Genomic DNA, 16,939 nt, shown 5'->3' with positions numbered 1-16,939 from the left:
TGGAGGAACGACACTAAACCCTGCCTAGGCTTCATATCCGAGTCACGGCACCATTATGTCACTCCCCCTCTTCGCGGAGGAACGACACAGGACCCTGCGCTGTTCTTTTGTCTGCTCGGCCCTTCCCGGGTTTGCTGCTGGTTCTTCCTGGGTTGGCTACCATCCCTTCCACCTCCGTGGAAGGGCGGTTCCCCCTGCCACTTTCCTCACTTCCGCGGGGGAGCGGCACACCGCCGGCCGGCTCTCTCGGGGGCTGCACAGGTGTTCCTTCAGATAGATGTTCCTGGTGCATGCCGTCTCTCTCCTCCTTTATAGTCCTCTTCCACCAATCCCAACTCTTCTACCCACACGCCGAGTATGCTGCTCTCCTCCAATCAGGAGCAGGTCCTGCTGTTTATTGGTTGAACTGGAGGCAGCTGTGTAGAAGCTGTTTCCTCCTCTCCCAGCACCATATTGTGGGAGAGCAGATGCATAGAATAAGTCTTAATTCCAGTAACTTAGTCTAGTCCAAGTTGCTCCCAGTTGCTCCCCACAGTAGAGAACTTCCACTTTGACTATGACCTCCTCTAAATAAGATTGAAGTCTGCGAACTTCCATAGCCTTGGAAACTCATGACTAGAGTCTAGGGAGATTTCTGACGCCATAATCAAGAGTATCAAATTGTTAAGTCAACAACAGGAGTCACTGTGCACTTACTCCTTATGTGGGATCTCTGTCAATGTGTTGTCCAATGTGAATGAATGCTATAACTAGTACTCAAACAGCATTTTACACTTTATGTTCTGTGTGGGTGCAAACTGTTGAAATCTTTACTTACTATATACTACATCGATCTTCTGTATATAAAGATAATTGAAAATGAATCTTGATGTCTTGATGTGAATGGAATGGGAGAGGGAGCGGGAGATGGGATGGTTGCGGGTGGGAGGGAAGTTATGGGGAGCAAAAACCATTGTAATCCATAAACTGTACTTTGGAAATTATATTTACTAAATAAAAGTTTAAAAAAAAGAAAGAAATCATAAGCCCTAAAACATTAGGGCTCATCCCTTTTTAAATAGCTTGGACAGATATCATAACACTCTGTCTACTATATGAGGACACGAGTCAGCAGAGAGCCCTCTTCAGAAATCAAATGCTGATGTCATCAGTCTTGGACTTTCTTGCCTTTAGAATGGTGATAAAATAAATCTCTGTTGGTTCAGTCACACAATCTATGGTATTTTGTTAAAGAAGACTGTCAGACTGAGGTAGTCATATCAAAGATGTTAGTCCAAGTGATACTTTGCTATGACTTAAAAAAATTTGACCTTTCAACCTTTATCAGATTCTTCTGGTAAATATCTGTACTTTCTCATAATTAGAGTAGTTTTGATAATCATTGTGCTATTTATAGCTTTCTAGAGAACATTTTCATGAGTAAGAAACTGGATAGGGCAACTTTAAGTTTTAGAAACCAGTCCTATTTGCCATTAGCATGGACTGTTTCTCTATGGCAATATTATAAATTTGTTGGAAACGTCAGATAAAGAAACAAAATGTTAGAGGTGAAAAACTCTCTCACTCTAATTAATTATAATAAAAAGAAATAGCTCTGGAACATATAGATGAGATCCATGTATTTACAGTTGCCTACCCATTCTCCTATTTCTGTCCATTTTGTTTCTCAACATTTGTTTATCATATCAAGCACGAATGGTCAGTGACCAAAATATTAGTAGCAGCATTAAAAGGCAATCTGAAGTGATACAAGTCTTTCAGATCTGACGATTTGGATTTCATGAATTGATAAAACACTTTATCTATAGAGGAAGCCCAGTGTTCCATTATTGTCAGTGGTCCTAAGTTATATAAATGATACATGCAAAAATTGTAAAAATTATGGCCTATTTACATAGAAATCTTACTTTTCCAACATTCAAGTGGTTATGTTGCAGTGATTTAGCATAAGAATGCTCTGTTAGCCTATGAAATTTCATACTACTTCAGATATATTAATAGAATTTGAAACTAAAATATAGTCACCTATAAAACTAGGATCCTCCCCGGAAACTGTAGAATTTCAAACCAAGAATCTGTGTTCTGAATTTCTCTTGTATGTTTTTAGATAGGTAACTTCTTTTGAATCTTGCTTTCTTCTTTAGTATCCTTGCCTCAGGGACTTAAAAGAAAAACTAAAATGAAATAGTTTGCTAAAGCAAGCACTCTGCCCCAAGGTTTGGCAAAGTACATCCTGTTCACTGTTTCTGCTGAGGCATATACAGGGGTAAAAATCAGTTTACCAGTCAGCCCCTCTGGCCAAAATCTTTCTCACTACAAATAATGAATCCAGGATAGAAGGGGAAAAAAAAAGGTAAAATGCCAACATCTTGTTAAAAGATTTCTGGATTTTATGAAGGTGAAAAGCAGAAAAAATTACACTGAACACAGCACTGGGCTGGTGTACAGCTCGCAGAGTGGTCACAGTTACTACTTCAGGGCTGTGAAGTGCTCTTCTTATCAAATAGAGTTTTGCTGAAAATGTTCCGTAAGTTCTCCAGGTGATAGCAATAACAAAAGAATTACTCAGGGCCTTAATTTACATGTGTATTTTGAGTAGAATTTAGTAGAGCATATATAGTCTAAGTTGGAAATAAAAAATCTGGAGGAGGTTACAGAAAGAAGGAGAAAAAAATTACTATGAAGTAATATTCCAATCTAAATTTAGAATTTCACTTCTTGGCTGGACTGTTACAGGCCTGAGTTCTAGGTAGAAACTGAAAATATTTTTTATGCCAAATGGAAGCAGTTGGAAAATATTTTAAAATTAAAATGTCTTGATATTTAAGTTACATATTTTAATGCTCCCTTTACTTTTACTTAAATATATCCGTGGTAAACTTAGATTAATGTCTTCTGAGTTTTCATTTCAGGATTTAAATGAAAGTTTCAAATTATACAATGAGGGGTCATTGTGCAACACTAAGGGCCACTATAGAGTCATGAAAATGTTCTATTCAGAGGACATTAAATGAATTAAGGAAACTGTGGAGATGAAAGAAATATCTGTACAAATATTAAGATTGCCAAAGTTAGAATCACATAATGAAGGCCAGAGTTAATTGCTACCTATCTATGAGTGTTAAGATACCCTGGGCTTAACCACGTACCCTATTCTCCTCCAGTCACATATTAAGTTCCCACAGGTAAATTATTTAGTTTGTGAAATGCCTCCTGGAATCATTAAGCCAGTGGAAATGAGTTCAGTGATGTAACAGCATTGAGATCACAGAGACATCCTTTGGTGTTCCCCTAAGTGTGTTCTGGAAAACACCTTTATGTTATGGAATTATATTTTAGAAGGAATAAAATATGCTGTGTGTTAGCTAAATTTGCAAAGCACTACCTGCCATTCCTCTCAGGAAATTGCTATGTACCATGACCACAACAGAATTTAGAAAAATAATTTTGATAACAAAACCACTTTGTTACTTCCATATTTCCCAAAACTTAGATTTGATATTAGAGCCCCTTTTCAAGTAACTCCCACCGAAAACAAATGGAACTAGTGAAAAAGGCACTTATTTGGGGAGATACTGTTATAAAGTCAATTTATAATTGGAATAGTGTCAATCTGATAAAATTAACATTATGTATGCTACTCAGTGGAATGGAATATCCGTATTTTGAAGTCAATGAAATAAATTCCTGCATCCAGTGTATACATTAAGTCTTCAGAGTTCCATTGGTGTGAGGAGGTTCTACAGAGGCATTTCATCTTTAAGTGCCTGTGAAAAAGAATTGTGGCCTTACCTTGCAAAGCTAAGTGAATGCAGAAAAATGATGAGATTATACCAAGGAACTAGCACATTTTGAAAATGTATTGAGTGAATCAAACACATTCAAGTCCTTGTTATTTCTCACTGGAACGTTAGTGGTAGGAATTGAGTGAATTCACATTGCCCACAGTTGTATTACTTTGCATGCTCTTCTCTGCAAATGGATGAGAGCAATGTCAAAACTACAGATTAAATCAAGATTGAAGCATGTAACTCATATTCTTAATATCCTTTAGTGACTGCAAATCATTTTACAGGGCTTTATTTAGTTTCACTTATATTTGTTTATATATTTATTAATTTACTAGACAATAGTCTGTGGGCCATGGAATGGTGTTAATATGAAACTTTGGAGAAGCAACCAATGTATTACACTTCATAACATTTAAATGAATTGCCTGAAATACTATGATTATCTAGTTCTAGTTTTTCTGTGATGTAAAAGCAACATGGAATCCCTTTGAGTAAGTGTGGTGGACCTGCTTGAAGCTAAGTAACAGAAAATAAGAGGTATCGCAGTCACACCACTGAGTGGTAGTATGATGTGGAAGAAAGCTCTGAACCTCTCTGTTAATGTTCTAACACTGTCTTCCATAGAGCTGTCAGAAAGATAAGAAAAAGGAGTATAGTTGAAAGAACCTTGTGACTCAGATATTTTAGATATTTCATGTGTGACCCAGATGAATATGATCAAGTACCAAAAAAATTGCCTGAATGAGTGCTATTATTCTTGGTGTGGACATTATTGAATACTTGGAGCATTCTAAATGGGATAGACAGGGTCTCTTACTTTAGATTGTGGCTACGTAGGGAGTTTGTGAGGGAGATGGCATACCTTGTATCTCTTTGCTCTTTAGACAACATTTGACATTTAAAGACATCAGCTCGTAAGTTCTTTGTTCATTCTGTTGTTTGTTCCCCCTGGCAGAACAAGTGAACACTGTAATCAGCATTTCTATTTGTTCAGGTAGCATCAAATTATGTAATCTTCTAGGCTTAATAAAGTAACATAAAAACAGAGCCTTAAGCAAATGGCTGTACTGTCCATCAATGCAGTGACTCAGGATATGGTGCCATTACACATAAAATGGAACCATTGTTCAACATTTCCATCAGCAGCATTGATTCATGCAAGCTTCTCATATTTCCTGTTATGAAAGGCTGAAATCTTAAGTAGTACTGACGGGATACACTTAGCACTGTATATACCGAATCCTTCCTCAAGCACCATTGTCTTCTGACAATCACCTAAGAGAACTGAAGACACTGCAGGTTGTGTGCAATTTCATTTCATGAAGATTGCCTCTTTATTGCTTCTTATTTTGCATTGATATTTTGAAGTTGTAAAGAAAAGGGTAGAAATAATAGCAGGTGTAAATGAAGGTATAGCAAGTGAGTGATATTCCAGTCGTCTTAGCTTCAAAAATGTATTATTCATTGTACAGCAAAATACAACTGTTAGTAGTAGTTTTAGTGTTTTTAATATGGCTGGGTGTTTCTGTGGTCCAACTTATTCCTGGAGGGTCCCTATAACTCATTTTGGTCACTCCTGGTAGTGAATTCAATTACCCCTTTACCCTTTCAGTGCCCTAAAAGAATAAATAACCTTCCTAAAATGTTTTTCTCTTTGGAAAGGCCTAGAGTGTTAGAACTGGATAGTACCTTAGAAATTTTCTAATTCAGCTTTCCATAAATATGTCTGATGATAAGTCTGTCTTGAGGACTTGTTTAACCTACAGATTCTCAGGTTACTTTTCTGGATTCTCAATTACAATGCATTTGACATAGAGACCGGAAATTACATTTTATCACAAAGTTTCCAGAAGACTCTTTGGATCAGGCAGGTTTGCGGAAAAAATTAATTAGTTTAACTGCTTTTTATTCTATGTGGAAGAAGCAGATATCCAAATAGATTAAATGGCCCATCTAAGTTATTATACTGTATGACATTTTAAATATTGTGATTATTTAAGAAAAAATGTTGATGGGCTTTTTTTTTTCATTATTTTACAGGGACACATACTTTCTTAGAGCTCTAGTTTCCTTCTGTTTGGAAGAATATGATACCATGTATAGTGGAGAAGTGATAGTAAACACCTTTCTCTGTATAGAATGGTAGTTCTCACCTGGAGATGATTATGTATCTCAAGTGATATGTGGCAATGCTGGAAATATTTATGCTGTCAAAATTGGAGAATACTGATACTGGCAGATGAACTAGATAGAGTTTTGATTTCACTAAACTTGTTACACAGTATTACCCCTTCCTCCACAAAGAATTATTCAGACCAAAGTGTCAGTTATATCTAATTTTAGAAACTCTGATAATACAGGAGGACCTTCAGAAAGTTCACAGGAAACAGTATTTTGGCATTCAGTGTTGTGACCCAGGGAGCTAAGTTGACACCTGCAGTGCCCCCATCCCATATCAGAGTGCCGTTTCAAATCCCGGCTACTCCGCTTCAGATCCAGATGCCCTGGGAAAGCAGTGGATGATGGTTCAAGGTCTTGGGCCTATGCCACCCACCTGGCAAACTCAGATGGAGCTGTAGACTCCTAACTTCAGTCTTTCAGTCTGGACCAGCCCCCCCCCCCCTTTTTTTTCCATTTGTGGAGTGAACTGGTATATAGACAATCTCTCTAACTCACTCTCACTCTCCTATTCAAATAAATAAATTAATAAATGGTTAAACAAATTTTTAAAAAAGAAATGGCAATATTTAAGAAAAACTACATGGAATTCAGAACTTTTTTATTAAAATCATGCTTTTTTTTTTTAAAAAAGAAACTATTTATTTATGAAAGAGTTATGAAGAGGGAGGAAGAGACAGAGAGATCTTCCATCTGCTGACTCACTCCCCTAAAGGCACAATGGCAAGAGCTGGGACAGGCCAAAGCATAGGGCTTGGAACTCCATCTAGGTCTCCCAGATGGGTACAGGGACCCAAGCTTTAGGGTCATCTGCTGCTGCTTTTCCAGGAGCATTAGCAGTGATCTGGATCAGACTTGAAGTGGTGCCTAAATGGTATGTCAGTGTCACAAGCAGTGGTTTAACCCTCTGTGTCACAATGGCAGGACCCATCCTAACTTTTTATAAGATATCTGAAGAGCATGTAGTTGGAAACACTAAGAATAAGAAATCAGTTTGAAAAGAACCCCTATCAAAGCAACTTGAAATCTACTAAAACTGAAACAAGAACCAACATCAAATTGTTTGTTAAATTAAAGCTTGGCCAAAAGATCGGCAAAATCATTGATTCCTTAGAAAAAAGTTTATGGTGACAATTTCCTATAGGAATCAGTACTTCTCAGCTAGATAACTCATTGTAAGAAGGGAGACGAGATGATTTTAGAGATGGAGCCCACAGCATCAGACCATCCACATAAAATTATGAGGAAAAACATTAATCTTCTCTGTGTCCTAATTGAATACCACCGATGTTTAACAGCAGAAATAGTAGCCATCAGTATCTCAGCTGGTTGAGCTTACACAATTCTTACTGAAAAACTCACTTGGAACAAACTTTCTTCTTTATGCCTGCCTGAACTTGTGCTCCCAGGTCAGCTGCAGAAAGAGCTTTCTGTAGAAATTGTAAATGAGGATTTCAAGGCACTGAAGCATCTGTTTGATGAATCTCAAGAGGATATGAACATGGCTTTACCAACTGGGACCTGAAGACAAAGCTCAATCAAAGCAGTGGCTACCAAGAGATTAACCTAGTCTACTCCAAGCAAAGGCAGACTGACCATTCAAGAGCAAAGATCTTGGCAAAAGGTTTTAAAGATGCTCAAGGCATTTTGGTTTTTGACTTTTTGGTGGACTAAAGAATGATAATATATACATAAAGGAAGGTTATTTATTTAAACCATCCAAAGCTTTAGTACCAAAAAAAAAAAAAAAAAGCCCTGCGAAACTTGCCTAAAGAAACAAAGGAAATTTTGTGCAGTTTCTGTGAGAATCCATTAGGTATTCATTGTACAATTTTGCTATGACTCTACTTTTTTCTTTGCTAATCTTAAAAACGAAACTTTATAGGCACTAGTTTTTCTTTAGTTGTAATAATAAATAAGACTTTATCAAGAAGGTGAAATCATAGGACCTTCATTTCTTTAGGAGTAGACTAAATAGCTGTTACCATTGCTTACAAAAGTATTTTGAACTTGATGGAGTTTATGTTGAAAAAGAATTTTTTTTACATTTTATGTTCATTGTTCCCATGAGCTTTTTGATATCTCTTCATATACTCAGTCCCTTCATGAGCATTATTTCTATCTGAGTTGTTTAAGAATAATTGTTGGGCACATTTGAGAAGCAGGATATTGTTTCCTAAATTAGGTGGAAAGCCTTACATGGAAGATAGCAGATCATTTGTTTGTCCGTGTTGGACTATACTTAGACTGGATGAAGTTGGGTTCCCTCTCTTAAGGTAAAAGAAGTAAATCCTTTCAAAATTCTTCCCTTTATTCTGCTCAGGTATCTGAACCTACCTGTTCTTAAAGCTTGTCAATTATATATGCTTTGAACTTTCTTTATTCTCTAGATCACCTGAATCCTGATTCCCTAGGGTCAGTTACATGATACAGTGTCAGTGTCTGCTGATTTTAACAGAAATCAAGATAGAGGTTTAGCCAAATTCTTAACACAGAGACTGAATGGAATATTAAATTAACTTTGTAGTTACATATTTGCTAAATCAATCTTTTTATTTTTCTAAAATTTCTCCATTTCATCTCCTTCTTTCTGTCCCTGTTTTAATTACTTAATTCAAATACCCATTCTTTTACATGAATCATTTAAATAACACTAACATCTTAATTTTATTGTCATTTTTGCAATCTCCTCCTAATAGTTAGCTTTGTGAAACACTTCTCATATTTTTCACCACCCCAACCTTTTTCTGGTTAAATCAGTCAGTAGTTTCTCCTCATTTGTAGGAATATTTGTCAAACTTGGATTATAGATGGAATCTTTTTAAAGAAAATCAGAGTATTTCATATCATTTGTTCTAACATTATTTTATCAAAAGATCACACATATATGCATAAGCATGAAAGAAATTAATGATCTTTAATGTTTAAAACTTAATACAATTGCAGTACCCAAACATTTTCAAGAAAATTTGGAAGGACTTATACAATAAAGAAATTAATATTTTGATATTGTCCTGAAATTCTAACACTCCTTGAAGTGACCATTAATCTTTTATTTTTACATGCCTATGTTGTATAGTAAATTGTAGTATGACTGCTCTTATAATTATTTATTTTTTAAAGCTTTATTTTATTTACTTGAAAGACGTTAAAAAGAGAGGTAGAGACGGGGGTGGGGGGTGGGGGGGAGGTCTTCCCTCCACTAGTTCACTTCCCAAATGGCCACAATGGCTGGAGCTGAGCCAGTCTGAAGCTAAGAGCCAGGAGCTTCTTCCAAGTCTCCCACATGGGTGCAGGGAACCAATGACTTAGGCCATGCTATGCTGCTTTCCCAGGCCATTATTTTATCCATTGCCAGGACATAATGTTAAATATAAAAGCTGCATCATTCCTTTTGAACTAACTCAAGACAAATAATTCCTATATCGTTGTGCAAAAAAAAAAAAAAAATACAGAACAAAAGTAAACAAAGACTCTAGAACTTAAGCCACATCATCAAAGTCTCATCATTTTCTTGTGTTTTTATGTTATCATGAAAGTAAAATCAAAAAATTAGAAATCCCCATTATTAATAGCAAAGGGTGTGGTTTTGAAAAGTTTCAGAAAAAGAGAGAGGGAGAGAGAGAGAACAAGCAAGCTGTAGAATTGAGTGTAAATGTCAAAGCAAGGCATATATACATAATATTTTTCTCAATATGGTGTTCTTTCCTTGTATCTCTCATGCTCATCTGTTGGGCATTTATTGCTTTGACACTTATCACCTAGTGCTACTGAGTTCAACCAAATTGTCTTTTCTACACAGTTTCAGGCCTCTGTGCTTATGTTTTTGCTGCTTTGTGTATTTCTAAATCATGGTGTTTTTTTTTTTTTTTAATTTATTTACTTATTTGAAAGTTGGAGATACACAGAGAGAGGAGAGGCGGGGGGAGGGGGTCGTCCATCCGCTGGTTCACTCCTCAGTGGGGCCCAATGGCTGGAGTTGCGCTAATCCGAAGCCAGGATCCAGGAGCTTCTTCCTGGTCTCCCATGTGCATACAGGGGCCCAAAGACTTGGGCCATCTTCTACTTTCCCAGGCCATAGCAGAGAGCTGGATCGGAAGTGGAGAGCCGAGTCTCAAACCAGCACCCAGGCCAGGGCGTTAACCCATTGCGCCAAAGTGCCGGCCCCTAAATCATTTTTTAATATCTACGTATCATTTCTTCTAAAACCATTTCTAGAATGCTAAGTTGAAATGTCTCCCTTCTCTATGAACTAAGGGAGCCCTGTGCTTATGTCTAGTCTGTCTCCTTCTCTAGAACTATCACTTCTTGAGAGAAAGCATTGTACTTACAGCACCTAGCCCAAACCCTGACATAGTTGATGGATAAATGTATAGTAAACTAGTAAACATTTTCAATTAAAGGGCTGTTGCTGGTGACCATGTCATTATATTTCCCTTTATATTATCTTGGGATATTATGTTTAGCCCTCACTGCTAACAAATACATTTATTATTAGAGGTATGTCTTGTGGAGCTAACCAGTATGTAAAATTTCTCTTATCAAGTCATCATTTCTCATAGTGTTCATTTCACTTCAACAAGTTTCCCCTTTGGTGCTCAGTTAGTTGTCACCGATCAGGGAGAACATATGATATTTGTCCCTTTGGGACTGGCTTATTTCACTCAGCATGATGTTTTCCAGATTCCTAACAGGGATCACTTTTCAGTTAAAATTTAAACAACTAAGAATAATTGTGTGTTAATTACAGTTCAACCAATATAGTACTAGAACAAAAAAAATACTAAAATGGATAAAGTATTACATTGTAAATTAACAGTCAGGACAAGAGCTGATCAAGTCACTGTTTCTCATAGTGTCCATTTCACTTCAACAGGTTGACTTGATCAGCCCTTGCCCTGACTGTTGATGAACAACTTAATACGTTATCCCTCTTAGTATTTTTTTTTTGTTTGTTCTACTTAATACTTTTGGTTGAATTCTGTAATCAATACACAGTTATTCTTAAGTGTTGAAACTTAACTGAAAAGTGATCCTTGTTAAATATAAGAGTGGGGATAAGAGAGGGAAGAGATGTACAATTTGGGACATGCTCAAGCTGACTTACCTCAAACGGTAGAGTTAGAAACATACCAGGGGATTACAGTTCAATCCCATCAAGATGGCATGTACCAATGCCATCTCACTAGTCCTGGTGATCAATTTCTGTTCACAATTGATCATAATGATAGGTCTAATAGTCAAAGTGATCACATAAACAAGACTAGTGTCTGCAAATACTAACCGATAGAATAAAAAAGGGACAGAATGATCCAACATGGGAAGCGAGATACACAGCAGACTCATAGAATGGCAGATGTCCTAAACAGCACTCTGGCCTCAGAATCAGCCCTTAAGGCATTCGGATCCAGCTGAAAAGCCCATGAGAGTATTTCAGGCATGGAAAGCCAAGACACTCTAGCAAAAAAAAAAAAACAAAACAAACAAAACAAAACAAGACAAAACAAAACAAAACAAAACCTAAATGAAAGGTCTCCGTGAATGAGATCCCAGTGGAAAGAACAGGTCATCAAAGAAGGAGGTACCTTTCTCTGAAGGGAGGAGAGAACTTCCACTTTGACTACGACCTTGTCTAAATACGATCCATAGCCTTGGCAACTCATGACAAGAGCCTAGGGTGATTACAGATGCCATAAACAAGAGTGTCAATTTGTTAAGTCAACAACAGGAGTCACTGTGCACTTACTCTTCATGTAGGATCTTTGTCCTTAATGTGCTGTACATTGTGATCTAATGCTGTAACTAGTACTCAAACAGTATTTTTCACTTGGTGTTTCTATGTGGGTATAAACTGTGAAATCATTACTTAATATTTGCTAAACTGATCTTCTGCATATGAAGAGAATTGAAAATGAATCTTGATGTGAATGGAAGGGGGGAGGGAGAGGGAAAGGGGAGGGTTACAGGTGGGAGGAAAGTTATGGGGGGGGGAAGCCATTGTAATCCTTAAGCTTTACCTTGGAAATTTATATTCATTAAATAAAAGTTAAAAAAATTTCTCTTATCAGTGGGTTCTTAGTTTTTACAAGTGTTGTTCAAGTAAGGATTGATATAAGGTAGTTGGGAAGGCAACTGAGTTTGATGTTGCTGATGCCAACAAGAGAAAAAAAGAAGACTGCTGTTTGCATATCTTAGGAAAAATGCCAACTACAGACTGCAAACGGCATTCCTAAAGGTAAATTTCTAGTATTGGACATTTGTTGTCACAAGAAAATGCAGGCTAGATGGAAAAGAATAACCATACAAACATGACAATAGCCAAAGGATGAAGACCCAAGATATGTGATCAGTGTCGCCTCAGACAAAGTGTCTGAGTTGAGTTGAGGATAAGAACAATGAATTCAGTTTGTCATACAGTGGCAGGTATGAGTCAGTGACCCACTGGAGATCCCTGTTACCACAGATTATTCTCTGGCTATGAGCCTTCCTATAGGCTGAAAGTAATGTGTGGCACAGGTGCTTCTGTATGGGATTAGACTGTGCCTGTCACACTCTGTTCCATTTCACCTTCAGCCTATTTTCTGAATTTCGTTCAAAATTAAACCTTGCTACCCTTTTGTGGAGAGAATCATATGTGAAAGAAAATAATTTTGAATATTTGAACAGTCAAGAAATTAATTTGGCTCTCTATTTATCTTGTTTATCACAGTTATGAATAGAGCCACTTCTGTATGGTTGGAAATAAAAGAGAACCTTAAGATCTTATTTCCTAAATTGGAAATAAAGTATTTTGCAAAATCTTGGTGAACAATTATATATTTACAAGTACTGATGTCAAGCCCTTTTACATTCCTGTTGCCTGTATTTGGGCAACAGTTAATATATATTACTGCTAATGGCTAAGCAATATTTGACAACTTGCCAAAAAAAGGAGAATTTGACAGAAATCTTTAGTGTCTTTTTGCTTCTAGATTTCTTGTTTCATACAAGTATATAAGAAATAAAATCAGAAGCATTATTGCAAAATACACATTTAATTTTTGTTAAAATTGTTCTGAATATTCATTCTGTATTGTGAGAATATCAGTATTCATTCATATCTTGAATTGGTTCAAAAAATTCCTTCTATGCATTTGTGTCACCCTATTTTATATATACCATTATATCACTTGCTCCTGGAGATGTTGAAATTTATTGGAAGAGAGTAAAAAGATAATTTAAAAGAATGACAAGGCAAGACTCAGGCTAGCAGAAAATATTTACAGTACATATATCTGATAGTGGGCTATTTTTCAGAGCATAGAAAGAACTCTTAAGCCAACAGTAAGAAAATGAAGAAGCCAATTTAATAATAGAAGTTTTAAAAATTTTACTTTTCCAAAATAGGAGTATTTAGATAATAAATAAGTAAATTAAAAATGTTTTATGTTAGAGTACCCATTATAGAATGGTAAATCAAATAACCTGCACACTGACAAATCTAAAACACCAACAATGCTGACAAAGATATGGAGTAATAAGAAGTCTTTTATGGAACAAGAACTAATGCATTGGTGGTGGAATGCAAACTAGTACAACTGTTTTGGAATGCAGCTAGAAAGTTTGTTACAAAACTAAACATACTATAATCCAGAATTTGAGTTCCTTTGATACTTTTTATTTGAAAACTTATGTCCACACAGAACCTACACACAGATGTTTATAGGAGATTTATTTATAGTCAGAATTTCTAAGCCACCAAAATGGTCTTCAGTAAAACAGATTCTGATGTATCCAGGTAATGGAATATTATTTAGCACTACAAATAAGAAAACTGGAAGTCTATGAAAAGGTATAGGTGAATGTTAAATATATATTACTAAGTCAAATAAATCAATCTAAAAAAACTACCTACTGTGTGATTCTATATGATATTCTGGAAAAGATAAAACTATAGAGACAGTAAAATGGTGTGGTTTCCAAGGATTTGTGGACAAAGAGGAATGAAAAGGCTGAGTACAAAATATTTTTTAGGAGAGTGAAACTATTCTGCATCATACTTTAATGATAGACATATGCCATAATCCAGTCTATACCAAAATCCATAGAATTCACAACACCAAGAATGAACAAACAGTGTGCAAATATAGTCATTGGTTGTTATCAAATAGAGAACTCTGATGGAAAATATTGAGGGTGTATGGAAACTCTATGTTCATTTTGCTGTGAACCAATAACTGCTCTAAAAATAATGATTTTTTAAAAGAAAATTATTCTGTTAAATGCTATTAAATGAGGATGAAATGTGTGGGAGCTCAGAGAATAGGAGGCTTACTGAGTCTGCAGATTTTTAGAGAACTCTTCACTGAAGTGCTAACTTTCAGGCTGAGATTTTTCAAGGTAAGTAGAATTTAGTGTGTAGTAAGGAATAGGATGATATTATACATAGAAAAGGGAGGATTAGGAGTGATGTGAAGCACGAGAAAGCAAAGGAGTAGGAGGAGAGACAGGAGGTGGGACTTAATCTGCATGCCTTGTAATTCTTGACAGAACTTTAGAACTGATAATAAATGTATAGGTTGTTACACTAGTGGAGACAGTTGGATACGAATTTAAACAGCCATTCTAGCTGTGGTAGGTTTGGAGTGTATCTACCAAACTATTGGATATCGGATATCAGATATTTCTTATAAGTAGAAAAGCTGCCACTTCCTTAGTGCTTATTATTTTGTTTTCTTTTGGATTATCTCTCATAATCCTTACTGTATGCCTAGGAGTTGGACGAAAACATTATCTTTGAGCAAAGTGAGAGAAGAGAGATTATAATTTCCCAAGTTCATACAGCTAATCAGTGGAAAGGTTGAGATGAAATCCAGATTTCATTACACAAAGGGTCACATACATAATCACTAACTCATCAAAAGTTTGGTCTGGGTAAAACATTCAAAGAAGGAGAAACTGAATGTGGATCAGATGTCATTGCCTATTTTTTATTTGTTTTTCCAGGTCTCTTTGCAACAAAATAGAGTAGCTGCAATCAACTGCAATCCCGTCACAACTTCATGATGTTTCTTTTGGCCAAAAATGCACTAAGTAGTCTCAAGATTCGAAACATTCAGCAAATTATGGCAAGACAGAGCCATGTGAAACGCTCACTGGATTTTCACGACAAGTATGGTGATGCTGTGCTAGCCAGTGGAACTACTTTCTGTATTGTTGCATGGGTGTTTTTAACCACACAGATGGGAATAGAATGGAACCCATCTCCTGTAGGCAGAGTTACACCCATTGAGTGGAATGATGAGTAACCATCTCAGTTACTATAATAACAGAATTCTTTCAAAACCAATTTGTCATGTAAGCACTCTGTTGCTCATTAAAATAGAGAATAATTGAAGAAATAAAATACTTTCAAAATCTTACAGTGTCTGGAAGCAATGCTGAAGCAATGGGTGTAGTGTACAGGGAATTATGAAAAACAAATTTTTGGTAGATTAATAAAGTATCATTCTTCTGAATTAATAATTTACACTTGGATATGCACACACATGTACCTTAATTTAATTGCTGGCAAATCCTGTTGAGTCTTTCTTCAAAGTATTTTGAAGCTGACCATCTTTTATATACTTCATCTTTCCCAACTTGGTCTGAAATATCATGTTTTCACTGGTAATATTATATAAAAACATTTCGGGCTGTTTTTATTGTTTCTGTACTTGCTATCACTCAAATTTCCTACCCACCCCCCTCTACCATGCATTGTGTGTGTGTGTGTGTGTGTGTGTGTGTTTTTTCAGCACAGCAATGAGAGGGAACATTTTAAAATATAGTCTAGTGAGGACACTCTTCTCTTCAAAATCCAGCTCCTTCCCATTTCTCTCTATAGTTATAGCAAATTTATATTAGGAGGGCACATAGGCCCAGTAGGTGCTGCACTGACCAGTTTACCTCCTGCTTCAAGATGTTTCCATTGGCTCATCCATTTGCTTGGGTTACACATCTCCAGATACTAAATATACCCACTTTCTTATAGTTCTTTGGGTTTTAGTCATGTATCTGCTTTACATAGAGAGCTTTTGTTTACCCTTTGGAAAATTGCAACCCCAATTTTGCCTTGCTGTCTCTATACTTTTTCCTTACTTTTTTTCTCTATAGCAGCATAAGGTAGGATTTACTGATTTGTTTTTTATTGGTATGTGAAACTCTGTGGAATCATGGGTTTTAGGGTGTTTTTTCATGGCTTTATCCCCTTAACAGGACCGAGTGTATTAGGCTTTCAGTGAGGTTAATGACTTTTTGTAGGAACTTCAGGTAATTCAAAGGGTATTGTTAGTTTGAGAATTTGTTTTCCACTGTGGGTTGCAGTGATGATTGAAGAGTATATTAGTTACTATTGCTGTTTCCTAGATAACCCAAGAACTCTGTAGTTTAAAACAACATCTATTTATTCATTTCTTCACTCATTCATTCATTTGAAAGGCAGAGTTACAGAGACAGAAGGAGATACAGAAGAAAGACATCTTTCATCCCATCCTTTGTTTCACCCCCCTGTTGGCCACAAAAGGCCAGAGCTGGGCCAGACAGAAAGCAGAAGCCGGGAACTCCATCCAAGTCTCCCACATGGGTGGCAGGGGCCCAAGTACTTGGCCATCTTTTGATTTCTCAGACATGTTACTAGGGAGCTGGATCAAAAGTGGAGCAGCTGGGACTCAAACCAGCATGGAATATTTGATGCAGGTGTTGCAAATGATGGCCTAGCCTACTGTACCATAAGGCCTCTAAATATATATAGGAGCTGTTCTTTTCGACAAGGCAAACCAGAAATTCAGAAACATTAGAGAAGCTGCCATGGTGTCTGGTGTTCTGTACCAACATATCAAATGTAAAATGATTACCATTTCATCTCCATCTTCCTTATTTCACAGATATTTCTTGTGTGCCCAAGAGAAACTACAGAGTGAAGGGGAAAAGCAGTTTGAGTTCAACTGAAT

General features: G+C 36.5%; 1 protein-coding gene across 9 annotated transcripts in view; it reads left to right on the top strand.

Annotated features, from left to right (window-relative positions):
* COX7B2 (cytochrome c oxidase subunit 7B2) overlaps positions 1-15,473 on the top strand; it is a 155,030-nt gene extending 139,557 nt beyond the window's left edge. For 7 of the 9 annotated variants that reach the window (XM_089327192.1, XM_089327190.1, XM_008248480.5 and 4 more), the window contains one exon: positions 14,955-15,473. In XM_089327192.1, the coding sequence (XP_089183318.1) occupies positions 15,011-15,256 (246 nt within the window). In that variant the 5' untranslated portion in view covers positions 14,955-15,010 and the 3' untranslated portion in view covers positions 15,257-15,473. The remainder of the gene's footprint in view (positions 1-14,954) is intronic. The other 2 variants (XM_089327188.1, XM_089327187.1) reach the window with 2 other exon arrangements.
* Positions 15,474-16,939: the final 1,466 nt, after the last annotated feature.

This window comes from Oryctolagus cuniculus, chromosome 2, assembly GCF_051225735.1.
Source record: "Oryctolagus cuniculus isolate XC-2025 breed Fujian yellow rabbit chromosome 2, ASM5122573v1, whole genome shotgun sequence".
NCBI lineage: Eukaryota > Metazoa > Chordata > Mammalia > Lagomorpha > Leporidae > Oryctolagus > Oryctolagus cuniculus.
Note: the sequence above shows the minus strand (reverse complement) of the source record. Positions and strands in the feature narration are given on the sequence as shown.